The following is a 26,547-nucleotide window of genomic DNA, read 5'->3' on the forward strand; positions in this document are numbered from 1 at the left end:
GCCATAGTTTATAGACTACCCTGAATGTGCACCCTTGTCCTATCCCCTCAAAAGTTAAACATCTCAGTGTGAGATGAGATATTTCAGGCATTTCTTACCCTTGGTACAACCACCAAACTGTAGCATTAATACAAAATCCCCGTAATACTCCCTATAGCTTTCTCTGTGTATTATCAGTGTTATAAAATGAAGGGAGATGGAAATAGCTCCGTACAAAGCCTACTTTCTCTATATTTGGAGTGCACCACAGGAGACCTCTGCCAGGAGCAGGGATGAGGAACCTTAGTTACTGAGGGCGTGTGGCTCTCCAGACCTCTCTACTTAGCCTATCTTTGACACTGACTACTTGTCATGATTCCAGCTTTGCACATGCTTGGAATGCTTTTGCTTGGCTGAAATGTGCTCTTGACCTGTAAAAATGCCTCTTTTTTGCAAGCTGCCAGCTTGGTTTAGTGGTTAGAGCAGGCTTCCTCAACCTCGGCCTTCCAGATGTTTTTAGACTACAATTCCCATCATCCCTGACCACTGGTCCTGCTAGCTAGGGATCATGGGAGTTGTAGGCCAAAAACATCTGGAGGGCTGAGGTTGAGGAAGCCTGGGTTAGAGTGTTAGACCCACGATTCAAATCCCCAGTCAGGCATGAAGCTCACGGACTCTCAGCCTAACCTATCTCACAGGGTTGTTGCAGGGATTAAATGTGTAGGGGGAGAACCATGTATGCCACTTTCAGCTCCCTAGGGGGAAAATGTGGATTTTAACCACAGCAAATAAATAAGAAGCTTTATAGAAATCTCATTGACTTTTGCATGGTGTGGATGTGTCCTACTGAACGAAGGTTGTCACATGCTTTTCTTCACCTACTTTTGTCTCTGTTCCCACTGGCGTGCGGCACTTGGAAGGTTCCTCATGAGGGAAAGTGGCTCCCAGGCTGAAAATGGTTCCCTACCCCTGTTCTAGATCCGTTAATAGCAGTCATGCAACATGCGGGCAGAAGACTCCATCAAGCATTCTCTAATAAGCAAGGCCTGTGGCAACTAGATAGAAAACGAGTTTCAAGACCAGGGCAAATTTGTACTTTCTTGCTTCTCTCTTGCTACTGTCCCAGGAAGTGCCAAGACTGGGAAGAAGTAAAGCAAATGCAGTCATGACTGGGGACGAGTTTGCATACAGTTTGCTCTACATATAGATGATCCCAGGTTCAGTTTCTTCCATCTTCATTTGAAATGAATTCAAGCCATAAGCTTAGGAAAGACTACTGGTGTGTGAGACCTAGGAGAGTTGCTGTCAGAGTAGACCAACTGCCTGAGCAACTCAGGATAAGACAGCTTCACATGTTCATGTGTTTCCCATTTCTCCAACTCATTTTTCCCCCTTTTGATTTTCCTTTACAGGTCAATGCCGAAATGACAAGATTGATTCAATGGTTGATTCAAGGGGCCACACAGAGAGCACAGATGTTGTATTGAAAAGAAGCAACATTTACCATCCATAAACTAAGCCAACATGCATGATTTAACTTAATAGATGCCATTTATTAGGAGTGCAGAACAACAGTTTTCAAATCATGGTCAATTATAAATAAATCTCTAAGAATAAAGGAACAACCATATTATACAAAGTATGTTTCCAACAAAATCTGTTTAATAAAAAAGCCCATACCTCCTTTTTGGAAAATGATTCTTAAACTTGGCTGGAATTCTCTTTGTTCTTATTCATGCCAAATGCAGAAAAATTAAAAAATTGGTTTGGTATGATTATATGAAAATACAGCACAGTCCAGCCCTTGATTATAAGTGAATTTGGAAAGATCATACAACATAGTTTTCCATGGTGGATTCTCTCCCTATTCCTTTTCCAATAACTTCACCTTATTGGTCAACTTTTATCATGATTAATCTTTAGTGCAATTACATGATAACCATGAGTAAGCCATGCAAAATTATTCCACTTTAGGAAGGCATAATTTAAAATAGAAGTTGAATTATATACTTCCATCTTAAAAATATTAATATATTAATAGACATTGTGACCAGTTTCTTTTTCTTATTAGGGTGTTTGTATCTTCCAATATACAGCCTTTCCTCTCACTTGATTTGCTGCGTAGATTCATACAAAGCTGAGTAACCCAGAGAACTACAGATCAAACACCCGGGAGGACAGTCAGAATAGCATGAGATATCTTCACTCATCTGACAATTATAAAAATGCAATTCACATTTGTGGAATGTGTAAGTGACAAGTCTTACTCAAGTAGCACTAATGGGGATTTTGCTCACTGAAACTCACTTCTAAAATTTACATACGACTTCCTTTTCATGAGTCGTTGTACAGAAGACAGTGAGGATATGCAAACAATTGAGCCCATGCAGTATGATTCATTATTAAAGCAGATTTTACAGCTTTTTTAAAAATAAAGAGAAAACGTCTATCAGTATATATACAACCAATTATTGGAGGGCCAAGTGAAACAGGCTTGATTTTAACACTTTACAAATAAATTAAAACCAATGCAACATTTACAAATAGCACAGGAACAATACCCTCCCCCCCCCCGCCCTCACAGGCTCGAATACAGTATCTGAGACCAAGCAAATGTGTAGCACGTCCTCCATCAACATATTAAGGCGCATCACATAGCATCAAAATGGAACCGATGGGCTTCTTGCCTCTTCTCTCTGTCATCTGCTTTCTGTGCGGGGGGGGGGGGGAGGGATGAAAGAGACTATTTTGGTAAATGTATCTTGCATTTTGACTTCCAGAGTTACTGAATTGCATGGAGTAGCTGCTTTATCATGTGAAGAGGTAATGGAAAGCTCACTAAAAGCCTTAACGGTTAGTACTTAAATAGGTGTCATTTTAGAGGAAAAGAGAAATGGCCACTGCAGTCAGTGATCAATTCTCTTTTGTGTTAATGGCCCAGTGCTTTGGGCTGGTTCATTAAATGCTTTTCTTTAAGAGCGATAATTGTCAAAGTAGAAATGACTCTTGGTACACAAGGATTTGCTGTTGTCTGGGCTGTGCTTATATGCTGAGATGTGAGGGGAAGCTCTAAAATGACTAACATCTGGTGGGCTTCTTAACCTGAAGTACCACTTTAGCTAATGGGGCCTCCCGCTGCTGCCGTGCTGCCGGAGCACGATTTCTGTTCTTATCATGAAGCAAAGTTCTTAACCTGAAGCGCTATTTCTGGGTTAGCGGAGTGTGTAACCTGAAGCGTATGTAACCTGAATCATATGTAACCCGAGGTACCACTGTACTGCAATGCAGGAAAAGGAAATATTTGTAAGCATTGCACACAATGATTGACATGCCTGTTCTCTAAACAAAGGAAGGGGTATATTTAACCTATGTTGGTCCAGGTATGTCTTCTGCAGTTTGCCATCTTCCATATGCCCTGGGCAACCTGTCCAGCAAAAACTGCCCATAAACCTGCCTTTCTACTGTTTAGTGGACTAAGCACAAACATCCACCTGTAATTGAGGAGAGGCCTGGTGCAGAAAGGGAAATGGTTGTTACATCTTAAGGTGGCTTGTGAAAAGTTTGCCCTCACCTACCTCATCCTTATCTGACAAGCTGTGCTTGCTCTCTAAGGGCACTCTGGGACTTCATGTTGAACTGACAGTACCCTTCTGGATTTTGCTGTCAGGCCTTTTATCTTTCAGGAAAAGAACTCTGGTTTTAAGGCGTTATCACTTCTGGCTTCTTGGCAGTGACATGCTCATGCCACTAAGGCTCTGACACATCTCAAATGTATAAAAGAAGCCTGCGACATGTTCCCTTCTATCCCACTCCCAGTCTTGGCAAATTCACAGAGCATAATGTGCTGGCTCCTCTCCTCTCCCATTCCTGCCGCTGCTCCCTTCAAACAGCAATTCCAAGCCAGCTGTATCCTCTTTCTCTCTCCCTTCCATGGCATTTTGAAAAGGTTACCTGTAAGACTCATTTAACACAAAAGTCTAAAAAAACCACCCCTCGGATACATTGTGGTTTATACAGAGATATTTCTCCACTATATGCCAGTTCTCGCACACAGAATTAAAAGATGCATCTTGAACTGCGGGATTTAGATTTGAACGGTTTTTATTTATTTATTGCAAAAATAGTTGGTTTTTAAAGATTAGTAGAATTATAAAAAGTGAGGGGGCACCTTCGGATCTCAACCTGCTTGTCAACTTCCCCAAATAGCTGTTCTTTAGAATATGCATTTCCCCCCCTGTAATAGTGCAATGCCCTTCACGGTCTTCCTCCCAATTTCAGCTAATGCCCCTGATAAAGCTGGAGGTGTGTGAGGAGTCAGCGAGCATTTCATAATTTAGAGGTGAGAGATATCCCCGCTCAGTAAAAGCGCAGTTGTTGCTAACTTGGTTCTGTTTGCTGAGTTGAGTGCCACCCTGAATATCTAACTTCATGGTTGTTTCTGTACCTCCTGCCTTTGGCATTTGGTGTTAACGCTTTGGAAGGGTTTATGACAATAGGCTTACTAATTTCCAGGCGCCGTGCAAAACCTTTCTAAACATTTAGCTCTTGCTCTTTTGTTTCATGAATGCCAATGACAAGGCGCCGTGAGTCTAAAATGCGGTAATTTTGACAGTTATGATTACAGCTTGGCTAGGCGGCAGCACTTATTGGCTACCCTGCTGGCTCAACTGTTTGCTGTGAATGGAGAGCTATATGGGAAATTGGGACACAGTTTCCTTTTGTAGTATGAAAAGAAGCCTCCCAAATGGCTTCTCCGGATCAATGCATTTCTATAGAGAAAACCAGTCAGTTTTGCTCATGGTAAAATATCACCATTTGAAGCATGTCAATAAAAAGTCAGCAAGGGTTTCTTAAACACAAGAGGGAAGAAATCCCTTTGTATTACAGCCTAACTGAAAATAATGAAAGCATGGGTTAATTTTCATTCATTGACAGAGCCACAATGTGCCTCAAGTATCTTTCAGTTAAACTACAGGCAGAGCAAGACATCCAAAGCCACAGCCACACAAACAAAGTTTAATGAATGAAGGCACTTTTTGATTTGTGTACTGAGGCCACATATACCAAAATGTGATGGGAGGAAGGGATAGTACCTCTTAAGAATGCAGAGGGCAGATACTTATGGAAAGCAACTCCACTTCAAAAAACCTAGCTCATTGGGGAGGGAGTTTCTAGTCCAGCTGTGCTAGCTTTCTACTTACAGGGTTGTTTTTAATATTGAAGAGAATTTAAAAATGTGACCCCCACCTGCAATTTCAAGTGACATATTGTATTGCAGAGAGAGAGAGAGAGAGAGAGAGAGAGAGAGAGAGAAAGAAAGAAAGAAAGAAAGAAAGAAAGAAAGAGGAAGACACGAATGCACGGGAATAAGTAGGCCACAACTTTATTAAAGGAACATGGTGTTCATCCACCAGCTAAGGCCAGCATGGAGGGGCAGATCTAATCCTTCCCATATGACTTGCTCAGAAAGACTGGGATGGATAGCTAGCTGCAATACCTGCCCCCATCCCATCATTAAGGTGTAGAGCCAAGCTTGATTTGGGGCTGGGGGGTAACCCACTATCCATTCTGACTAGCAATGGCTTCTCAAGGTCTCAAGCAGACGTTTTTCTCAATCTTGTTACTCAATATATTTATAAAAAGGTAAAGGTACCCCTGCCCGTATGGGCCAGTCTTGTCAGACTCTAGGGTTGTGTGCTCATCTCACTTAAGAGGCTGCGGGCCAGCGCTGTCCGCAGACACTTCCGGGTCACGTGGCCAGCGTGACGAAGCTGCTCTGGCGAGCCAGCACCAGCGCAACACATGGAAACGCCGTTTACCTTCCCGCTATAAAGCGGTACCTATTTATCTACTTGCACTTAAGGCTGCTTTCGAACTGCTAGGTGGGCAGGAGCTGGGACCGAAAGACGGGAGCTCACCCCGCCGCGGGGATTCGAACCGCCGACCATGTGATCGGCAAGTCCTAGGCACTGAGGTTTTACCCACAGCGCCACCCACGTCCCTCAATATATTTATAATAGGAGTCTAATTCTGGGACCTTCTGCATACTTTAACATGCATTATTTCCCCTTGTTTATTGAAGAAATGACTCAAAATCATCATGCTGAAAATGGCAACTTTTCCCAAAGTGAAAGGCTTAATTAAAAAAAGGATGATGCAGAGTTTGGTTTGCTTGATGCGAGGAAGACAAGCACTCGTAACAAATTAAGCTTACCTTCTCTTGCCAGTGAAGTATGCCGATTATTGCCAGGATGAAGACACAGACCCCAATTAGGGCAATGGCCGTCAGCAATACGATGTTACTTGGGGTTAGGTACAGCTTGGCACTCCAGCTGTGGGTATAAAGGAGAATCCAAGAAAACATCAGTTTACTTTCAGGACTGATGGCAAGATGTTCCACAGAGATTATGGAAAGCAGAATGATAAAAAGCTGCCTGACTTTGGGCCTGTTTGATTTGGAGCTCTATGGGATGTAAAGCAATGAGTTAAGATCATCTCCCTGCTCCCCAGCCAGGGCACGTTTGTCGTGTCAGAGTAACATTTTGACTTGTCGCTTGATGTGTTGACTCACTGCAAAGTTGATGTTCGCTTTTGGAAGCAGAGACAATGCGCAGACAAAAGGAAGGATTTAAGAAGCAGGAGGCAGCAGCAGTGAGAGAAGATAATCTACTGCACATTAGTCTCTGAGTATGAAAGGCCACATGTTTCAGGAAGGAACTACACCCATGATATGAAGCTGTACAAATTGGGAAAAGCTGGTAGGCGTATTTCTCCAGCTCCTGTTTTTAACGGGGTTCTATTAAATACAGGAAACTACACTGCAATAAAGCTTCCTTCAAAGGCCTTAGCAGAGAAGAATTATCGGCGAAATATACCAAAACAGAGCAAAGGCAACCCTTTCCATCATCTTTACCAAAGTCACTTTTCAGGTAATATTGCTATGTTCTGAGTTTATAAGCGCACAAATACATCACACTCAAAATATGCTAACATCAAAAGGTTCTCCTGTCTCAGCTAGGACTAAAATGGCGTATGGAGTTTGGAAACCTGAAACCCTTATTTCAGGAAAATAATATACATAAGAATTCTTCAATTATCTTTGGGGTACCGAAACACAAAAGAACTTCAAGTGTTCTTGTGGCGTGCTTTGCAAATGGCTCCATTGATTATTGGAAGTTCATAAACAGGATGTCAATTCAAAGCCACAAGGCGGCATTTAGCCCATCATGTGTCATTTTGCTCTTTTCTCACAGCCCAGGCAACGGTTTCACATCGATCTGAGTTAATGTGTTTCAGCAAAATGAACTCTAACTGTCCCATTTGTGGAGTGTGGTTCCAACTCAGGCATGCAGAAAACAACACAATCATAATATACCCGTCAGGAGATCATTTAAAATACATTCTCCAACCCCTGCTCCCGTTTTGTAATTGATCCCTCTCTTGTTTTTGGGTGGTGGGGAGCGCAATCAATCAGTGATGGAGCGGGTGCAAACTATGTGCTTCTGTAATCCTTAAGTCTGCCTGAAGAAAAGAAGTATTAGGATTGAAAAAAGTATGGCTCCAGAGTTAATTGCCACCATACTCTTTAGGATAAGGTGAAACACTCCCCAGGGGTCCAAGCACAAGGCTTCTTCTAAAGCATTTTGCAAAATCATGCATTCCATTCAATTCCATTCTAGGGGCTTATTTTACGGGAGGTACCGTATTTTTCGCTCTATAACACGCACCAGACCATAACATGCACGTAGTTTTTAGAGGAGGAAAACAAGAAAAAAAAATATTCTAAACGAAATAGTGGATATATGATTTTTGTGGTTCATGCTGTGGCCACAGACATGTGATCTGGCAGTGAGTTTGGAGTAGCCCAATGCAAAAATCCTGAGGATCCATGTGGATCCATGCTTTGTAACCACAGAGGAGGGAAGGAAGGGGAACCATGGATCCTCTGCTCACGACTGCAGCAGATCCCCCCCGCCACCCGCAGGCATTCGCTCCATAACACGCACAGACATTTCCCCTTACTTTCTAGGAGGAAAAAAGTGAGTATTATGGTGCAAAAAATACGTTATTTACTAGGGATGTGTGCCAGCCAAAATATTTAACTTTTATCTCTAGCCAAGGGAAGCCAACTCACCTGTTTTGAATCTGCTCTATGGATTGCATCTACTTTTAGTTCTATGCAGAACAGACCCACTGAAATTCATGGGCATGGCATAACTGAAGTCTACTAATACCCACGGGTCTCCTCTGAGTAGATTTTAGTGGGCTACAACCCCATGTGTTTCCAAGTCAACTTGTTATTCAGGTCTGAAGCAGTGTTCCCTCCCCCTCACTGATTACAATGGGAAAATCTAAAAATGGCTGCATTCCCCCCCCCCCCAGAAGTGGACAAAATTTGCAGATAAAGGCGCTCCTCCAGGGTGGATTAAGCCTGCCAAATTGCAGACAGTTTCACTGGAGGATTTTGTGCAGCAAGCTTTTAAGGTGTTTTTTTTTAAAAAAAGCAAGAAGTCTTAGAATTCAGTATAATGGTTCTCCCTTCTCAGGGGATGAATACTTTCAGAATAATAGGTGCAATGGTTTTCCCACAAGGACAACTTTTTTTTTAATTCAGTGATCACTTTTTTTTAAAAAAAGGCAAAATGCAGCACATTTGGGGGGATGCCTGTGTTTACAGAATGACTTGGGGCTTCCTTGATGTAACTTCAGATGCCTTGTAAATGGCGGAATCTGACTAATCTCCCTTGAAGCATTCCTGTTTCCTCCTACTTTGGGCTGAACACAGAGTCAATGCACACCAAGTGGCAAGCCACGAACATTTCAGCATCCACCACACCCCATAATAAGCATGGGGTGAAAAACCTGAAGTGCCTAGTAAGGATGCAGTGTAGTTCCAAGAAAAACTGGAGGACAATGACCCCCTCTGCACTCTCATTTGTGGGTGCACAGGGCAAAGTCTCACTATACACTTCTATTCCTCAGACAAAACTACCGTATATTCTAAGGGTAAAATTCTGCTTTGGGATGCACATTAACTCAACTACTATATAAAAATCCTACTGGGGCACAACGAATACCGTGGTCTAAATCCAATATTTTACTACATCTGTTAGACTGGTGAAAATCAAAACAACAAAAACCCAACTGTCACAACTGGAAAAAATTAAAAACAAGAATACAACAAAACAAAAAATATGCAAAGGCAAATTAGAATAACAAAACATTTTACTAAAAGGTAAGATTTACAGAAGCTTTTCTAGACAAGCCATACGAAAAGGTCACAAGCTTGTCAAGTATAAATTATGATAGGAGATGGTTACATTAATTAAATCTAGCCTGAAAACGACTTTCTGGATCCCTTAGTACTGCATTTCAATGCTCACTGGCTTTTAAAACAACATATAATGGACTTTTTTCATAAAAATATTTCCGATCTCTCCTTCCAAAGGCACACAGGCCATTTCAAAAACTAGAACACAAAGCTGAACCACATATCTGTGGAAAGATTGATTAGATTGCTTTGGAGTAAGCAGGTGGCAGAATACATTCTCCTTTGTTTAATATCTCTCAACTACCATGTGATTACATTAGTATAAAGCAAAACTGCATTCTCTTATCACTTTTTCAAGTGCTGCTGCTTTATTTCAAAGATTAATAAAGCTGTGATCTCTCTAACAAACAAGCATAGTTTTGTTTTAGGATTACAATAAAGATTTATTGGCCACTGAGGTCAGCCACTGCAATCAATAAATCTTGAAACTGACTGAAAACTAAAATCAATGTGCATTTTATAAGAGGCATAAATTTGAGAGAGCATTCTTTCAGAAAACACAAGGAGCAAAATAAGAGATAAATGACTAAAAACTCATTTGTAGGAAGAAGTAGTACTACACCAACAGCTCCTAAAATATCAGCAGCAGAATTTACTTGATGCTGGTTAAAAGGAGCAATAGCACAGCCCACTGTGTTGCTTTGACTAAATGAGACATTATTGTAACAGTCGCTCTCGTGACATTTATTGCGTCTGGATTCAATGGAGCTTGAACTGGATTACAGAGTTAACTGAACGCTTCGGGGTACTTCACGTGGTGATCAATAGCATGATATGTATAATATTTCAACATATTTGGTAAGCATTTTGGGAAGTGTATCTGAATATGTCAGTCTTCCTACCTACAGTATGTTGGTTCTAGGAGTAATTTGCTTTTCTTCCCCCTGCAGTACATGGCAAGGTGTTGACTGGGTGGAGAATGAACATTAAAATCTGCTCCAACCTTTCTTTCCATCATTTTGTAGTGATTGGTTACTGATGGCATCTAGCAGGGTCTGGGAATCTCAGGCCTGTGGGCCAAATGTGGCCATCCTGGTCTCTCTATCTTGCCCTTTGGGCTCTTCCCAGGACACACCAGACCTGCTTTGCAAGTGTCTTTTCCTGACCGGATTGTATAAATGAATTTGATAATCCTTCTTGCTTGCCTAGGTAGAAGGTACATTGCAGGGGCTGGGAATAAATGACCCTTTGGGTTCCTTCCAACTCTGCAGTTCTATGATTTTATATATAGAGTGTGTCTACAGCTAGCTTACTGTACACCAAGACAGTCTCAACCCCCCCTAATCTGCACAGAAAGATAATTAAACCTCCAGTTCACAACTCCAGAGAAATCTGGTTGCCTGAATATCAGTGAAATGCCTGACATGCAAATTAGGGGTAGGATGTATCTCCATGAGGGGCAATCATTTCATTCTGCCTTCTTACAAGTGTGATGGCTGGTCAGTTTGTCTTGACCACCTGTACATCTGATGGCAGGAAGAATTTGTTCTATTAGGTAAGTTTCTTCCATCTTAATGGGCACTGGGAAGCGGAAGGAATCAGTTCTGCCAACAGGGCAATGAGTTAATATTTGCCAATGGATTTCAAGGCAAACACCTTCGGAAAAAACAATAATTGAACCAACACCCTGGTTTAGTTTTTGTAGTTTTCCGACTTTTTTCATAGTAGAGGTAGTTGAAAAGATTTGGGGAGGGGGGAAACAGAGGGAGCTTGCATATGTATGGAAGAGTGTAATGAGTGATTTCCTCTCCAGAAATCCCATGGGGAAAAGGGTGGCGTTTCCTTGTTTTATGCAAGGTGCTTCTGATTGCTTTTAATAGCACAATGCAGTCTCTTTTCATCTCAAATGGCCTGTGATGTCAAATGTGGATATATGGAATGGTATCCAGTGCTGCACAAGCAATTTCCCCTTTCTTCTCTCATCTCCCCATCCCTCAGCCACCTCAAATCTGATCAAGAGTCCTTCCCCAACACTTTGGAGCAGATATGGGGGGAACAGATTTCTGAAGGGGGAAGAGATTTTTGGAAAAGCAAAAATATGCTGTAGTGGACAGGCACATTTGCATATCACCCACGAGATTTAGAGAAAGAGGAGGGTCATTTACAAACAGAGAAGATAATCACAAAATGTGATTAATTACTAAGGGAAAGGTAGGTCTCTATAGCTTTTAGTTTTAAAATGGTCCTATTCTCATATAGTTTTTCTCTGGGTTCCTGGATATATGAACCAATGGTATAAGTATATACAAATATCACCATCATAAGAGAAGTAAAAAGAGTGTAGTAATTCAAGTGATTTTGTTTTTCTGAAAGGGAGAGATGGACACCAATTTATCAGCCTAGAAATTCAAGTTTATCAGCCTGTAAATAAGTGCTACAAGAGTTACTGACTTGTAAAATATTTTGCTTGCCCTCCTGTCCCATATTTATCCATGCTATCCAAGTGTGGCTTAAAAGGAAATGGTCTTTTCCTGGGCATCTGGAAGCAATGGGTCTTTGTTACAGGTGAACAGATGAGTTGCTGTTTACAGCCTGTTCGATACCTCAGGTTACAACCAATTGTTCGTGGTTAAAGAAAAATAGTTTCTATCCAAGAGTGGAGCTTTAATATCAACATAGTTACACAAATATATTGCATACATTCAATGAGATGTAGTCTGCATATAAATTGCAATGGTTGGTGACTGATGCAAAAATAAAATAAAAAATTCTCTCTTTTATTTTAAGGTAAACTGAAATTTCCTTGCATTGGTCATCACAATAAGAGCACAACTATAGAGATAAAATCACCAAATTATAAACCATACACATCTATCTATGTAGCTTTTAGTTATTTTATTGATTTGTTGATTGTAGTTTTATAATTTCTTTTTCTTTCTTTTTTCTTTTCTGTGCAACTGTGGGAAGCCATGAGGAACACATTGGAAAAGCAGTGCATAAGTAAATAAATAAGTAAATAAACAGTACCTACAACACATTTTTAACTATGTCAAGGGGGTTCCTAGTAGGCCAAACATGAGGGCAGCTGGGAAGGAAAGCCAATTACTTTCATACAAATGGGACTTTATTTCAAGGGGATTTCATTGTGGAAATCCTCTGCTAAGCAAGTTTCGTGCCCCTAATTACAACAGAATTCAAAGAGCCATGGCAACACACAGCATGTGCTGGAAATCTGAATAGAAATCTTTTTGCACTTCACTGGACACGGAGAATGTATATTTGATTAGAACCAAACTTCTCAGGAAGCCATTGTCTCCACAATTACATTTGCTACTTGACAAAGAAAACCAAAACCAAAAACCCCAGACAGAAGACATTTTATGAAGACACGTTTTATGGAATTATACATCTATGGTCAATTCTTTGGAACCTTTCTTTCTTTTTTAAAAATCTCTGCCAGTTAACACAACCCACAGGGAACATCTTCTGAGAGGTTGCATTTGCACAACTTCCATCCAATAAGGCTTGCCTGAGTTTCCAGAAACCTGCAGTCAGTCAGTATGTGAAAGTGAGTACCTCATGCTCATAGTTCCTGATCACATGCCCACTTTCAGCTTTGCTCATTCTTTGGACAGGAATTATTTCCCTCTGTTGTCTTTGTCACCCATTTTCGCCCCTACAGCTTCAATCTGCCAATTCTCTATGCCAGTTTTGCTTCTCTGAATAATCCTCTCAGACTCGCTCTATAAGCCTTCTGCACTTTCCCTCATTTCTCAGGACCGTTCCCACACCGAACCTAATTTTCCAATAGCCAGGGGGTTTCTTAGCCTGTCATTGCCTAAATCTCTTAAGAGCGCCAATCCCATGCTCATCACTCTGTTCTTTCATTTCTAAGCAGCTCAAGCCAATGGCAACAAGTCCCTGCTTCTTTGGCTCAGCCAATCACAGCCAGAGGCTCCACCACCATCACTACCAACACTCTTATTAAATTGCTCTAAAGACTTTGTCTGATTTTAGTCCAAGCAATGTGGCCCTATGTTTATAGAATTATACTCTGCTTCTGGGGCACAGCCAAAGCTTTGTATATTCTCTCTGCAACTCAGGACATAAGAGGTGCCTGCAGGATCAGGCCCATCTGGTGCAGCACCCTGTTCTCATGGTGCCTGTGCAGATGTCTGTGGGAAGCCTGCACACAAGTACAACATTTGCCTGCTTGCAGATCGCAGAAACTGGCATTTAGAGGTATGATGCCTCTGAGAGTGCAGGTAGGACATAGTCATTGTGGCTAGTAGCCACCGATAGCCTCTGTCCCCCCCCCTCCTGTGTGAGTGAGTTCTATAGTTTAGCTATGTGCTGTGTGAACGAGGAAAGTAGTTAGATTTTTGAGTATACCAGGATTTCTGTGAGAGAAGGAAACGGTCTGGCTCCAACCACAGCATAGGCTCAATATCCTTAAAATCAACAGCCATTGCAACTCATATGACAGGATTTAAATCAGTGGCATTACCTTCGAGGGGAGTAGTGAGGATATGGAATGACGATCAGCTGGGAGTTTGGGATGATGGCTGTCCATTCCTGTTTCCTTATAGACTGGAAGAGGGGGAAAATGAAGCACTCAGTGAATGTCTTGTGAGCTCATTTCATTCTTAATTCTACTGTGCAGTCAAAGCAAAATCTCAACATTCTCATTATCTTAAAAAACTGGCTGGAATGACATTTCCAAAAGACTGTTTGGTTCCTTCCCACTTTCAAAGACAAAACAATTTTGACCTGATACATTTTCGAGACTTAAGAGTAAATACTGCCACTTCAGTATATGTGTGTGTGTGTGTGTGTGTGTGTGTGTGTGTGTGTGTGTGTGTATCAAGGGATAATAATGCTAGAGGGAACCCTGCCTTTTGCTATCATAAATAAAATTAAGTAAACGGTGGATCAGGTTCGCAAAATGGCAGCCTGGGATAGACCCTGTCTGATCAGGATTCACAACTGTATGAATGCCCTGTGGGTGGAGGCCAAAATAGATGTAAATCCACGCTCTTTGGGTCCCAATCAGGCTTAGGTACAACCATAACGTTAAAGGTATTCCAGGTTGAGAATGCCTTTCCAAGGTCTCAAAGGACTTTAAACAACAAAAATGCCCATGCTGCAGGGAAAAGGTCTACTGGCATTCCATTAGGCCTGTTTACCTGGTCATTTTATCCTGTAGGTCAGCCATGGAAACCACAATTCTCTGGCTGAAGCCCACATCAACACATTCTCACCATCCCACCCTTTTAAGAAGAAGCCAACGTGATACTGAGCAAGGTATGAAACCAAATGCACATTGATATCAATACAATTATATGTGAACTGGGGTCCCAACATACCTTTTCACCTAATGGGCGAGGAATGCCCACATACAAGTGATCAAGAAAATTAGCGCTGCGTCCCAAGCCTAGCACATTATATGGGAGCTGGAGGGCAAAATGTGCTGATTGACTCAGTTGTCCCGCTGGAATGCAATTGAAAAGATGACACAATGAATACATTGCTTAAGGCCTTCTAAGCAAAACATTTTTGGTTTAGAGTCATAGGATTAGGTGCTCTTCATCCATATTTGAGCCCTAAAATCCATTAATACATTTTAACAGCAGAAACATTTAGCATTGATATAATACTTTGGAGAGTTCCAAGCACCTCACATACATTACCTTGCAGATAGGTCTGGGAATCAGGAAGCTGCCTGTTGTTGAGTCAGACCATTGATCTATATGGTTCACTACTGTGAACAGTGACTAGCAGTGCATTGGCAGATTGAGAGGATATGGGTAAAATTGTAGGAGAGGGAAATAACATTGACCATACTGTGCGTGTCTGCTATAGATCTCCAAATCAGACTGAGGACTTGGATGATGCCTTCCTAGAGCAGAAACCAAACCTTATGAGGAATGGTTGATGGAACTGGCTATATTTAGCCTGGTAAAGAGGAGACTGAGTGGAGATATGATAACCATCTTCAAATATCTAAAGAGCTGTCACATGGAGGATGGAGCAAGCTTGTTTCCTCTTGCTTCAAAGGCTAGGACTCAAATTAATGGATTCAAGGGAGATGAAGTATCAGGAAGAACTTCCTGATGGCAAGAGCTGTTTGAAAGTGGACACCCAGAAGAGATGGTGACTCTCTGACCTTGTATATTTTTAAAGCAGAGGTTGAATGGCAATCTGCCATGTATGATCTAGTTGAGAAGCCTTCATTGCAGAAGGTTGGACTAGATGACCCTCAGCCCTTCCAACTCTACCATTCTATGATTCTAGGGTCTCTGAAGGACTGTATTCTTCTGTACAAACCTACCTGGGCTCTGAGAGGAGACCCTTCTCTCAGTCCCACCACACTCACAGACATGCTTGGTGGGAATGCGGAAGAGGGACTTCTTGGTGGCTGCCCCCAGACTTTGGAACTCCCTTCCTAGAAGGGCTAGACTGGCTCTCCCCTTTTGTCCTTCCACTGGCAGGTGAAGATCTTTTTTATTCCAGCAGGATTTGGAAACTGACCGCTTTTAAGGAAAGGGCTTTTAATAGTGTGCTGCACTTTTCTCCATTCTTTTTATTCTAGATGTTGTTTTTTACATAGTTTGAACTCCATAGATAGTTTAATTACTTTTTAGCCATAACTTTTTATATGTTTTTAGCTATGTTTGTTTTATCGGTATTTGTTTTAATTTTTGTGAGCCCGTTTGAGTCTTGGCTCTGGCTAAAAGGTGGGATATAAATAATAGTAATTGCTATCAACCAATGACCACCTAGGGTTGAAGTCCAACAAAATCAGGAGAGCTACAGGTTACCCACCACACCCACCTCTGGCGCTTAGTCCTTAACTTTGTTTATAAAATAAATCTGGAGGCATGTTTGTGATGAATATGCCACCTTGACCCATCATTTCATTTTACTATGGTTATAATGATGGCATTCTTTCTATGTTTTGTGTGCTCCAAGACGTGCTCCAGCATTTAAATCAAGGGCCTTAAATGAAGCAGTAAGATACAGGAGATGTAAATTACAATATAATAAATCACACAGCTTTTGTGATAGATGGGAGCTTGAAGGCAGAGTTTTGTCACTGCAATTAGGCATGACTTATCACACCTTAATGCACCCTCTGCGCTCCTTTCCTTAGTCAAAACCATCTTTGTATTCCTGTGAGGCAAGATACACTTTTGGACAGATAAGGAAGGAGCACATGGTAAAGGGGAATTGTCAGAACTTTTCACACATCTAATGGTTGACTTTCTGATCTTCCGGTGCTTAAAAGCTGCTGAGAATTTCCACTTTATTTTCAGGATGAACTAGAATAATGGTTCTCCTCTTCATCTTGTTCTGCAGCAGCAAACTTACTCAGCACAAAACTGTACACGTAACATGTTTGTATCCAATATTAGTCCTATTCAGAGCAGATCTATTTGAAAATGATGGCTGTGACTAATTAATTTCAGTGTGCCTACCCTGAGTTGATCTTAGCTGGATACAACCCCAAGTATTACAGTACTATTACTGCACTCAGTGACACTATTCACATGAATGAAACCATGTGGTTGTTCCTTGATAATAATAATAATAATAATAATAATAATAATAATAATAATAATAATAATTTATTTGTACCCTGCCCATCTGGCTGGGCTTCCCCAGCCACTCTGGGCGGCTTCCAACAAAGATTAAAAATACATTAAAATGTCACACATTAAAAACTTCCCTGAACAGGGCTGTTTTTAATTAAAAACTTCCCCGAACAGGGCTGATGGTCTAACTTAAAGGGTAAGTTTATTTCCACATAGGACAGGCTTATATACAATAGCAGCCACTATAATTTCTATATGATGGTTCTAAAGTGTGTCACTGACAAAGCAAAAATTGCATGCATAACAATCCCTGTGTTGGCTCTACAACTTCCCCAAGTGATTATGGAGAGACCACCTCTGCATCATGCCAGCAGCGTTTTCACTTTCCATTGCCTCTAGGCCATTTATATTTAAATGAAACTCACACTGTAATATCTAAATATTCAACTCTCATATGCAGAACTATGTAAACATATTTCTTGAGAATAGAGTCAGCAGTAGTGAGCTGCCTGTTTGGAATGTATGTCTTCCTTCACTGTGTTGATCTGGGGATTAGGACTGATTGACAGAGTTGACAATTTATGCAAGTGTCGAAAGGAACAAGGGGCAATGAAGTTTGCCATCTTTAATTCATATTCTGAGACTTTGTTTTGTATCCTAGCATGGCCGTGTGCCCAGTTTTATTGACTTCAGATACTTGTGCCAGGTGAAAATTGCAATTATACCCACCACACTGACAATGAAACATTACTACAACAAAAGAGAACAGTGTTACCAAGTGCTTGAAGAGGGAATCTTATTGTAGCAGCAGCAGCAGCAGCAGCAGCAGCAGCAGCAGCAGCAGCAACAACAACAACAACAACAGGAGTTTAAGCCTCAATTGTTGATGAAAGTGTTACAAAAAGAACTGGGAAATGTAAAACACTCACAGATCCAAGGAATCAGTCTCACTTAGACTCATATGGTTTGAGCACAGTGCATGGGAGCAGCAGAGATCATGTCACTTGCCATGACTTGTCAGGGGAACATAGAATTTTCTGCCTTATGCCAGGTCAAATTATCTGTCCATCCAATGGTGGCTGGTGCCCATTGGGGCTGGTAGGATGAAAGGTAGGGAGCCTAAATTGTAAGTGGAGCCAGATCCAATGACAGGCAGAGCCAACTGACTCTAGTTTTGCCCCCTCCTTGCTCCCCACTGCCAAGCTCTACAAGGGCAACACTGAGACTAAGGAGAAGGAAGTTGACAAGCAATGACACCCTCTTGACAGGATGTGAGTAAGAGGGCAGGCCAAGGCTGATGGGGTCGTGCCCCATTTGCCCTATTGGACCAGCCTCCCCTGCAAACAAAGTGGCCACATAAGCAGCAGTTCTGGGATGGAGATCTTTCCTATCTGTTACTTTCTCCTTTTAATGGGAGATGCCGGACATTGAAATTGGGACCTTCGACATAAAAAGCATGTGCTCTGCTACCGAGCGATGGCCAGTCCACAAGGGCTTTCCCCACCACCTGCTATTCCCCGTTCACAGGTACAACAGCTCATTCTTAACTCCTCGAAGAAGCAGTACAGTGTTTAGCTAGGGAAGATGGAGGAATCTTAGCAATAATAGGAATTTCAGTCAAAAGCATTCAGTGCACAATAGACGCCATCAAACAATGCCGAAATATCTGAAATCGCCACCGGAACATGAGCAGTGAATCTTGGGTATAGGCAGCAGAATAAAGGCATCCCACGGAGTCATTCCGGCTTTTTAATATGATTTTCTGACATTCAGAGTGATTAAGCAAATGCAGCGGCAGAACAAAATCAATAATATTGACCACAGTAGTAGGAGGTAAACGTTAGGACAAAAATGTGAATTTTAAAGACACTGGAGTGCATTTTAACTGTGATGTTTCCCTCTTGGATCTGAACTATGGGGAAAGCAAGAGCCACAAACTTTAGGGTATGTTAAATAATTTGGAAGGCTCGGGACCCTGTACTGGGGAAGGTAAGGCAGGCCACCTGGTCTCCAACTGGATCTCCATCTCCTTTCCCCTTCAGATTTCTATGGCTCACCCAAACTGTGGAGCAGGACTCATGTGTGGAGGTTTGGGGGAAACATGTTAGACTAGGTTATTCATTGTGGGGTAAACAAACCCAAACATGAATGGGAGAAGGCGGACACAGAAAAATGGCCTGGTACTAGGGTGCCACCTGTGCAAGAAAGACTCCTAATTTACATTTCTATTAGAGGATTCAAATTCAGATGTTAGAAGAAACTCTAGTTTCAATTTACAGCCCACCACACATTTCGTACCTTTAGATTAGGAAAGAAATCAGTTGTTCCTTGCTCTATTTAATATGTGAACTTCTTGGGTTTTAGTGGCTGGAAATAGGGGTAATTTGTTAAGAATGACAAGCTTCTGTCACTGAAAAATATGCATGCAGGAACAGCCAGCAACTGAGGCAAATTCTACAAAATAAACAAATGGAGCAACTCAAGGAAAGCACTAATGTACTGAGCGCTTATCGATTTCTTTGTACTGCCAAGTCATTCATAGTTTGCTTGTCAAAAAGCTGAAGGATAATTAATAAATGGCAGAGTTCTAATTAGATTCAAAACCTAAACTAAGATCATGTTCAATTCTCCACTGGACATTACTTCTGCAGGCCTCCATCTTCTTTACAGAAATCCATCCTCTCATTTTCAAGCGTTGCATACCAGGCAGAGAGAAAGAACCCGTGGCCTCAAATGCAGCAACAAATCATAGTAAATACTAGCAATTCACAGGCAGGATAATAGCCAGCCTTTCAGAACTGCTGCTCTTAGCACCATTTTGTTCCTTTCTTTTCTCTGTTCTAGAAGCCCCAAGTTGCAGGTGGCTCAAGCCCCACACAGACTGCCCTGCCGACATGCCTAATTCACCTCAGTGTTTTTGTTGACTTGATGATGAACCTGACAGGTGACACAAATGGAGAAGACTGATTTCCATGCTATATTTTAAACTGATTTTTAAATACGGCGGCTTGACTTCATTCTGTCATTAAGAAACATGCTGAGTTACTTGACCAGACAAACTGCTCATTTCCCAGGGTTCTTTCCGACAAACACCCAATTCTTTCACAGGGGAGTTCCTTCACTCATACATGTCCCACCATGCATAAGTGATGCAGAAAGGTTGCTACAACACAATTCAAGCGAAGAATGACAGAAAAACAAACAAACATGGCTGGACATCCAAACAATGGTGTTATTGTTTGGAAAGAGGTGCTGATGAAGAATCAGGAAACGGTAATGCTTGACAAAACCAATACATAAAAACCCGAAAAGAAACTGCTGGATCAGGCCAATGTCCCATCTAGTCCATCAGTCTGTTTTCACAGTGGCCAAGTAGGAAGCCCTCAAGGAGGATCTGAGCCCAAGAGCCCTCTCTCCTTCTGTGGTTCCCAGCAACTGGTATTCAGAAGCATTGCTGCCTCCAACTGTGGAGGCAGATCATAGATAATTAGTGACTGATAGCTCGCTCCAGCCAATGAGAAATCATTTGCAACTTCTCTCCTTTGTTCTACTGTTATCACCTTCTCCAGTCAAATATCCAAAAACCTGACTGGTCTAAAATCAAAGAGCAAGTTGAACAGAGGTTGGAATGCACTGAACAGCCACCCTTGTTCAAGGACTAGAAAATGTCTCTCATCTCCCGAGCACATTCAAATGAGCTCTTCCACCATGTCCTGTGATTTGCTTCTGCTCCACCACCTCCCACAGAGGTCACTGGAGTGGGCTGCCAAATATGCCAGGCTGGCTCTCATTGTTATGCAGATCAGAACGGCTGTGATTATGAAAAGGAAAACAGCTGTGCAAATTTTCACTTCCCCCTTTCAAGTCCCACAGTTCTGGCACTGTTGATCAAAGTGAAGTCACAGATGTAAAAATTCTCTAATTTATTGAGAAAACTGCAAACAAAAACAAGAGAGACCCTGGTTTGTTTTATTTTAAAAGAAAATAGCAGGTTTAGGCATACTAGGGAAATAAAGCTAAGAGCGACTCAGTACCTTTGCAAAGATACCTGGAAAGGTGATTCCCTCTGACAAGGGCGCAGGACCTGGGGCCACTGTGGTAATTACTTAAACTTACAAAGCCAAAAGCAAATGGAAGCAAGTGAGTTCGTGAGATGGGCTGACTGGAAGAGGAAACAAGAGGAAGGTGTCAGGAGGAGGAAGAGTTTTCATCTGCACAATCTCATTTGCGCAGATGTTTTGTGAATTGGACCTTTAAGCTTGAACGTAGTATACTGTGGCTGAACTAGCTTTCTTCTGCATCCCTTTTAGAGGAATGATTTCTTTATTAGAAGAAAAAAATAGAGGAGAGAAGCCAGTCACATTCCCCCCTCTCTTTTTTTGTACCCCGATCTTCTGATGGTAGTAGAAGGCTCCATTTTTCTTCTACAGAGGCACTCCTCCTTGAAAGGGGATGCAACTTGTTTCTTTTTTCAGGCATGAGTCTGCAGACTCATCATGTTATGCTTTCTTCACTCCCCCTCACTTTGGCCTTGCAACCTTCATCCTACTCTCTTTTCCGATTTACGAACATTCGCTGCTTTCCCAGTCAAGTATCCCTCCCTCCCCTGGCTGACAGTTGTCACTCCCCCCCCCCATCTCTCTCGCTTCGCCTTCCAGTATTAGCCTGTTATCCCTTCCACCCACCTACTATTCTCAAAACTCCATCACTATTCGCTTCCTAGAACTCCTCACACTTGGCAGCAGTTAGTAATATAGATGCCATATTAATTCAAGCAAAAGTGCACATGGTTAAGATTATGCCTTTTATTTAATCAAGGGATGCTGGCACAACTACAAGCTTTTTTATGTTGGAAAGTATTATTCTTGCCTGAAAAACGTATTCCGGAGGTAGGAAACCTCAGGCTAAGGGGCCAAATGCACCCCGCCAGGCCTTTCTCTCTGGTCCTTTCCCAAGGCCACACAGCCCCCCCCCCCAAGCTTGCTTCACACCCTTGTTGAGAGTTTTTGGCAGGCTGTAATGCAGGGGTAGGTAACCTAAGGCCCAGGGGCCAGATCGCCTTCTCAATCCGGCCTGCGGATGGTCTGGGAATCAACGTGTTTTTACATGAGTAGAATGTGTCCTTTTATTTAAAATGCACCTCTGGGTTAATTGTGGGGCCTGCCTGGTGTTTTTACATGAGTAGAATGTGTGCTTTTATTTAAAATGCATCTCTGGGTTATTTGTGAGGCATAGGAATTTGTTCATTCCCACCCCTTCCAAAATATAGTCCGGCCTACCACATGGTCTGAGGGACAGTGGACCGGCCTATGGCTGAAAAAGGTTGCTGACCCCTGCAATGTAATGTGTCCTTGAAGTCAGTTAATGACTCTTGCTTTCCTGGATAGAGGAGAGACAGGGAGAGGTGTGTGTGTGTGTGTGTGTGTGTGTGTGTGTGTGAGAGAGAGAGAGAGAGAGAGAGAGAGAGTGTAGAAGTCAGCCAGAGTGGTGTAGCAGTGGTTCTCAAAGGTTGTGGTATGCCACACTGGTGTGGGGGGACAGGAAGGAGAACGTGCCAGGAAGATTCAAGGACAAAGAAATATTTAAACATTTCAGCTCAGCTCAGCACAGCACAGCAGAGGTTTCCAAATTGTGTGTCACGACACGTTAGTGTGTCAGCTGGGCAGGAAAGGGATTAGTTTCAACCTCTGGTTTGCTAGTAAAACTGAATTACTGTGTTGTGAAATGATGCATGTCTAAAAAGTGTGTCACCAACATGGAAAGTTTGGAAAGCTCTGCACTACAGTATCTTATTTTTGGGGGGGTGGGAATATACAACCAGAACAGTATCCACACCTCTCTTCAAGAGAACTGGCTATTCTCCTACCGTTCTCCATGGCATATTGTTGCGAACAGGGATTTTCAACGCTGACAAATATGAAAGATCAGAAAACAGAAAGGCTTCTTTGAGGTGATGGCGAGATTAGAGTTTGTTTGTCTCAAGTTATACCTAATAAAAATGAGATTACCTGGTAAAAGCAAGCTCACACCTCTCATGGAGTTTGTAGTTAAGGTACATATGTAAGAGGCTTGTTTATAATTATATTTTGGGAACGATTCAAGCTCCTATGGAGCTGCATTGTTTTATATTTTCTGGATGTCCCATGATCATATGATAAAATAGTTGTGTTCTATGTTACAAATCAGCCACTGCTAGGAGTAGTTTCTTTTTTGTTTCCCAACATATTTCTTACCAATACAAAATTTGGTGTGGTGCAAGTAAAATTTTATTCTGATAGTGTGACCCAGAGAAAAAACGGTTTGAGGCCCACTGGGTTACGGTGTTGGACTAGGACCTGTGAGACCAAGGTTCAAATCCCCACACAGCCATGAAACATTCTGGGTGACCATGGGCCACTCACATTCTCCCAACCTAACCTATACCACTGGGTTGCTGTGAGGACAAAATGGGGAGGAAGAGAACCATGTACACCACCTTGGTCTCCTTGGAGGAAAAAGGTGGGATATAAACACAATACAGTAGTACCTCGGGTTACATACGCTTCAGGTTACATACGCTTCAGGTTATAGACTTTGCAAACCCAGAAATAGTACCTCAGGTTAAGAACTTTGCTTCAGGATGAGAACAGAAATCATGCTCTGGCGGCACGGTAGCAGCAGGAGGCCCCATTAGCTAAAGTGGTGCTTCAGGTTAAGAACAGTTTCAGGTTAAGAACGGACCTCCGGAACTAATTAAGTACTTAACCCGAGGTACCACTGTAAATAAATAATAGCAAAAACTAGCCTACTGTACAAAGGTAAAATTCGTATTCAGTGCTCCGCCCACTTTTTCCTCTGGTCATGCTCACCGCTGGTTTATGCCCCCCCCCCCAAGAATGTGCGACTTTGGGCTGAAAAAGGCACCCACCCCTGATGCATTCTACGCAGCTATTTTGGACCCTGTCTGAAACTGGATCCCTGGCCCTAGGGCATGTTCTCCCTTCCCTTTTCTAGGGAACATTCTGCCTCCTGTAAGCATTCCTTTCAAGCGCTGCCTCTCAAGTAAAAAAGAGAGGGGACTCCCTAATGAGAATTAGCCTTCTGCTCCATGAATTGATTGTATCTTACACGCTGCTGAAAACGTATTTATCATAACTATATTGGTAAAATTGCTGCAAACAACTTGTACGCAGCTCACACTATTACTGCAGATCATAAGTTCAAGGACCTAGAACGGCGCTAAATAATCATGGCATTACTAAACGGTGTAAGCCCAGAAGGGCTAACGAAGATGCTGGCTCAGCAGAAGGTGAAAGGCCAGACTGCCAAGGAGGGTTAAAAATTGCCAGCAAAGAACAAAAACTCAGTGATAAGGCATTGGTTGCGGAATCTAGTTTGAATCTGGACATAAAGAGCAATGAATCAAGAAGAAAAATGATCCCAGAGCTAAGGACAGAGATATGCTCTTGCGGCCCTTTCATGCTTGTCGGACAGAGCCACGGGGTTAATATGTTACAGAATTTAACAGTGATTAGTCATGTCTCTCTGAAACATTATAGACACAGCTTCCTAACTAGTTAGGAAAAGAAAGTCTGAAGAGAATTCTCTTAATAGTACAGGAAAACTGCAGCCAAAAATATAGTTTAGGAAACCTGCTTTTAATAATAATAATAATAATAATAATAATAATAATAATAATAATAATAATAATTCAAATCTTTTTCAGGTTTTGTTGCTGGTCCCCTGCTATTCAAGTACAAATGGGAGAATTCTAGCAATAGAGGAGAATGACAGATGCTTATAGAAGCTGCTCATTGTAGTCTTCTGTAATCTGAATTAAGCAGCACAGTCCTTGGGGCGGTGGAATTTTATTCGACAGCAATTCGTTCTGCAAAGTGCTTTGAATGCGGTGATAGCACAGTATAGGCCGGAGGTCTAAAAGCTTGAATGGCAGCCCTGATGCCACAATAACACTGTGAAGGTGCCACAGGGCTCGTTTGTTGTTCTGCCTGTTGTTGTTTAAACTAGCAGAGTTACGTTTACTTTGGAATTTGTCCCGGATGATGGTATGCCTTCCTTGCTCACGGGAGCATCTGAATGAATCTCGGTTCTGCAAATAATTGATTTCCCTCAAATATTTAGTTTGACACTTAGGAAGTCTTTCCCAAACTGCAAGAAGCTCTGTTTAAAAGCTGAAACCCTGCCTAATCCCCCTTCACTTCAGAAAATAAATCAAGTTTCAGCTGGGTGATTGATACTTGAATGTGATAATTTCTAGCCAAACAGAACCAAAACAAAAGTGAGCGTTGATCTTCAGAGAGAGGGCTTAAACTACAAAAACTTAAAAAGGAAACTGTCTGCACTAAAATGCACAGGGGTTCTATCTGAATAAGACATACTCAGAGTAAGGTAAAGGTAAAGGGACCCCTGACAATTGGGTCCAGTTGTGACCGACTCTGGGGCTGCGGCGCTCATATCGCTTTATTGGCCGAGGAAGCCGGCGTACAGCTTCCAGGTCATGTGGCCAGCATGACTAAGCCACTTCTGGCGAACCAGAGCAGCACATGGAAACGCCGTTTACCTTCCCGCCGGAGGCCTATTTATCTACTTGCACTTTGACGTGCTTTCGAACTGCTAGGTTGGCAGGAGCAGGGACCGAGCAACGGGAGCTCACCCCGTCACGGGGATTCGAACCGCCGACCTTCTGATCAGCAAGTCCTAGGCTCTGTGGTTTAACCCACAGCGCCACCCGCGTCCCTTCATACTCAGAGTAGACCTATTTAAATCAAGGGACTCTAACTTAAGTCCATTGATTTTGAAGAGTCTGCTCAGTGGGGCTTAATTGGATACAAGCCACCAGCATACCTATGTCCTGTGTTTAAATTAGAAAAAAAAGCATTCTTAGTATAACAAAATGCACAATGCATTGGGAATGAAGGAAAAACCCTAGTTCATTTGCTACCAATTCACCAGGCGGCCTCAGGACAGCCCACCTTTTATGAGCCTCAGCTTCACACCTACAAAACAGGGATGAAAATATAGACATGCCTTGCAGGGCTGTTGAAAGGATTAGGGGAACAACATATGCGAAACACTTTGAACACCCAGAATGCTAGATATAAATGTCAGGAATGATTTTAATTATAATTTATTAATGTATAGCTTGGGGTAAGATGATGAACTAATTTCATATCTGTGTTTGTTTCGAAACAAAATTTCCTTTCCTTGTAAGCCATAGGAAAGGAATAGTCTATTACCCTAGGTTTTATTGCTCAGTGCTTAGTAAATGCTAGGCGCTAATAAGTTAATCATCATCTGTTTGATGGCAAGGTTGAAGAGCGACACTGAAGCCTGACACTCAAGAAGCTGACTATAATATTGCTTGCAAACAACGGGCCATTAATATTTAAAAACTAATCTCACAAATTCATCAATATTTATACATCATAAGGCTTTAATTCTGGGCTGAGCTCTATTGCAACTTGAAGTTATCACTCCTCCACCTACATACCTTTGCAATTCACACACTATTAACTCCCCCAGCTCCTGAGAAGATCTGCTTCACAAAGCATAAGAATTTTAGATACTAGAAGATACTGCAGTGGGGTCAAGCCAACTATGACCGTAAGCCAATGGTAGTGAATCTATGGCATGCGTGCCAGAGAGGGCACTCAGAGCCCTCTCTGTGGGCACCCACGCAGTCGCCAAAGCAGGAACGTTGCT

The 26,547-nt window shown here is 42.1% G+C and overlaps 1 protein-coding gene across 1 annotated transcript in view; it reads right to left on the bottom strand.

Moving 5' to 3' along the window:
* Window positions 1-1,511: 1,511 nt before the first annotated feature.
* Window positions 1,512-26,547, bottom strand: part of ITFG1 (integrin alpha FG-GAP repeat containing 1) — a 119,711-nt gene continuing 94,675 nt past the window's right edge. Inside the window, exons 15-18 of the mRNA XM_028740229.2 lie at window positions 14,617-14,741; window positions 13,758-13,840; window positions 6,194-6,311; window positions 1,512-2,689 (exon numbers count right to left, since the gene is read on the bottom strand). Coding sequence (XP_028596062.1) covers window positions 2,630-2,689; window positions 6,194-6,311; window positions 13,758-13,840; window positions 14,617-14,741 — 386 coding nt within the window. The 3' untranslated portion in view covers window positions 1,512-2,629. The remainder of the gene's footprint in view (window positions 2,690-6,193; window positions 6,312-13,757; window positions 13,841-14,616; window positions 14,742-26,547) is intronic.

Source organism: Podarcis muralis, chromosome 7 (assembly GCF_964188315.1).
Source record: "Podarcis muralis chromosome 7, rPodMur119.hap1.1, whole genome shotgun sequence".
NCBI lineage: Eukaryota > Metazoa > Chordata > Lepidosauria > Squamata > Lacertidae > Podarcis > Podarcis muralis.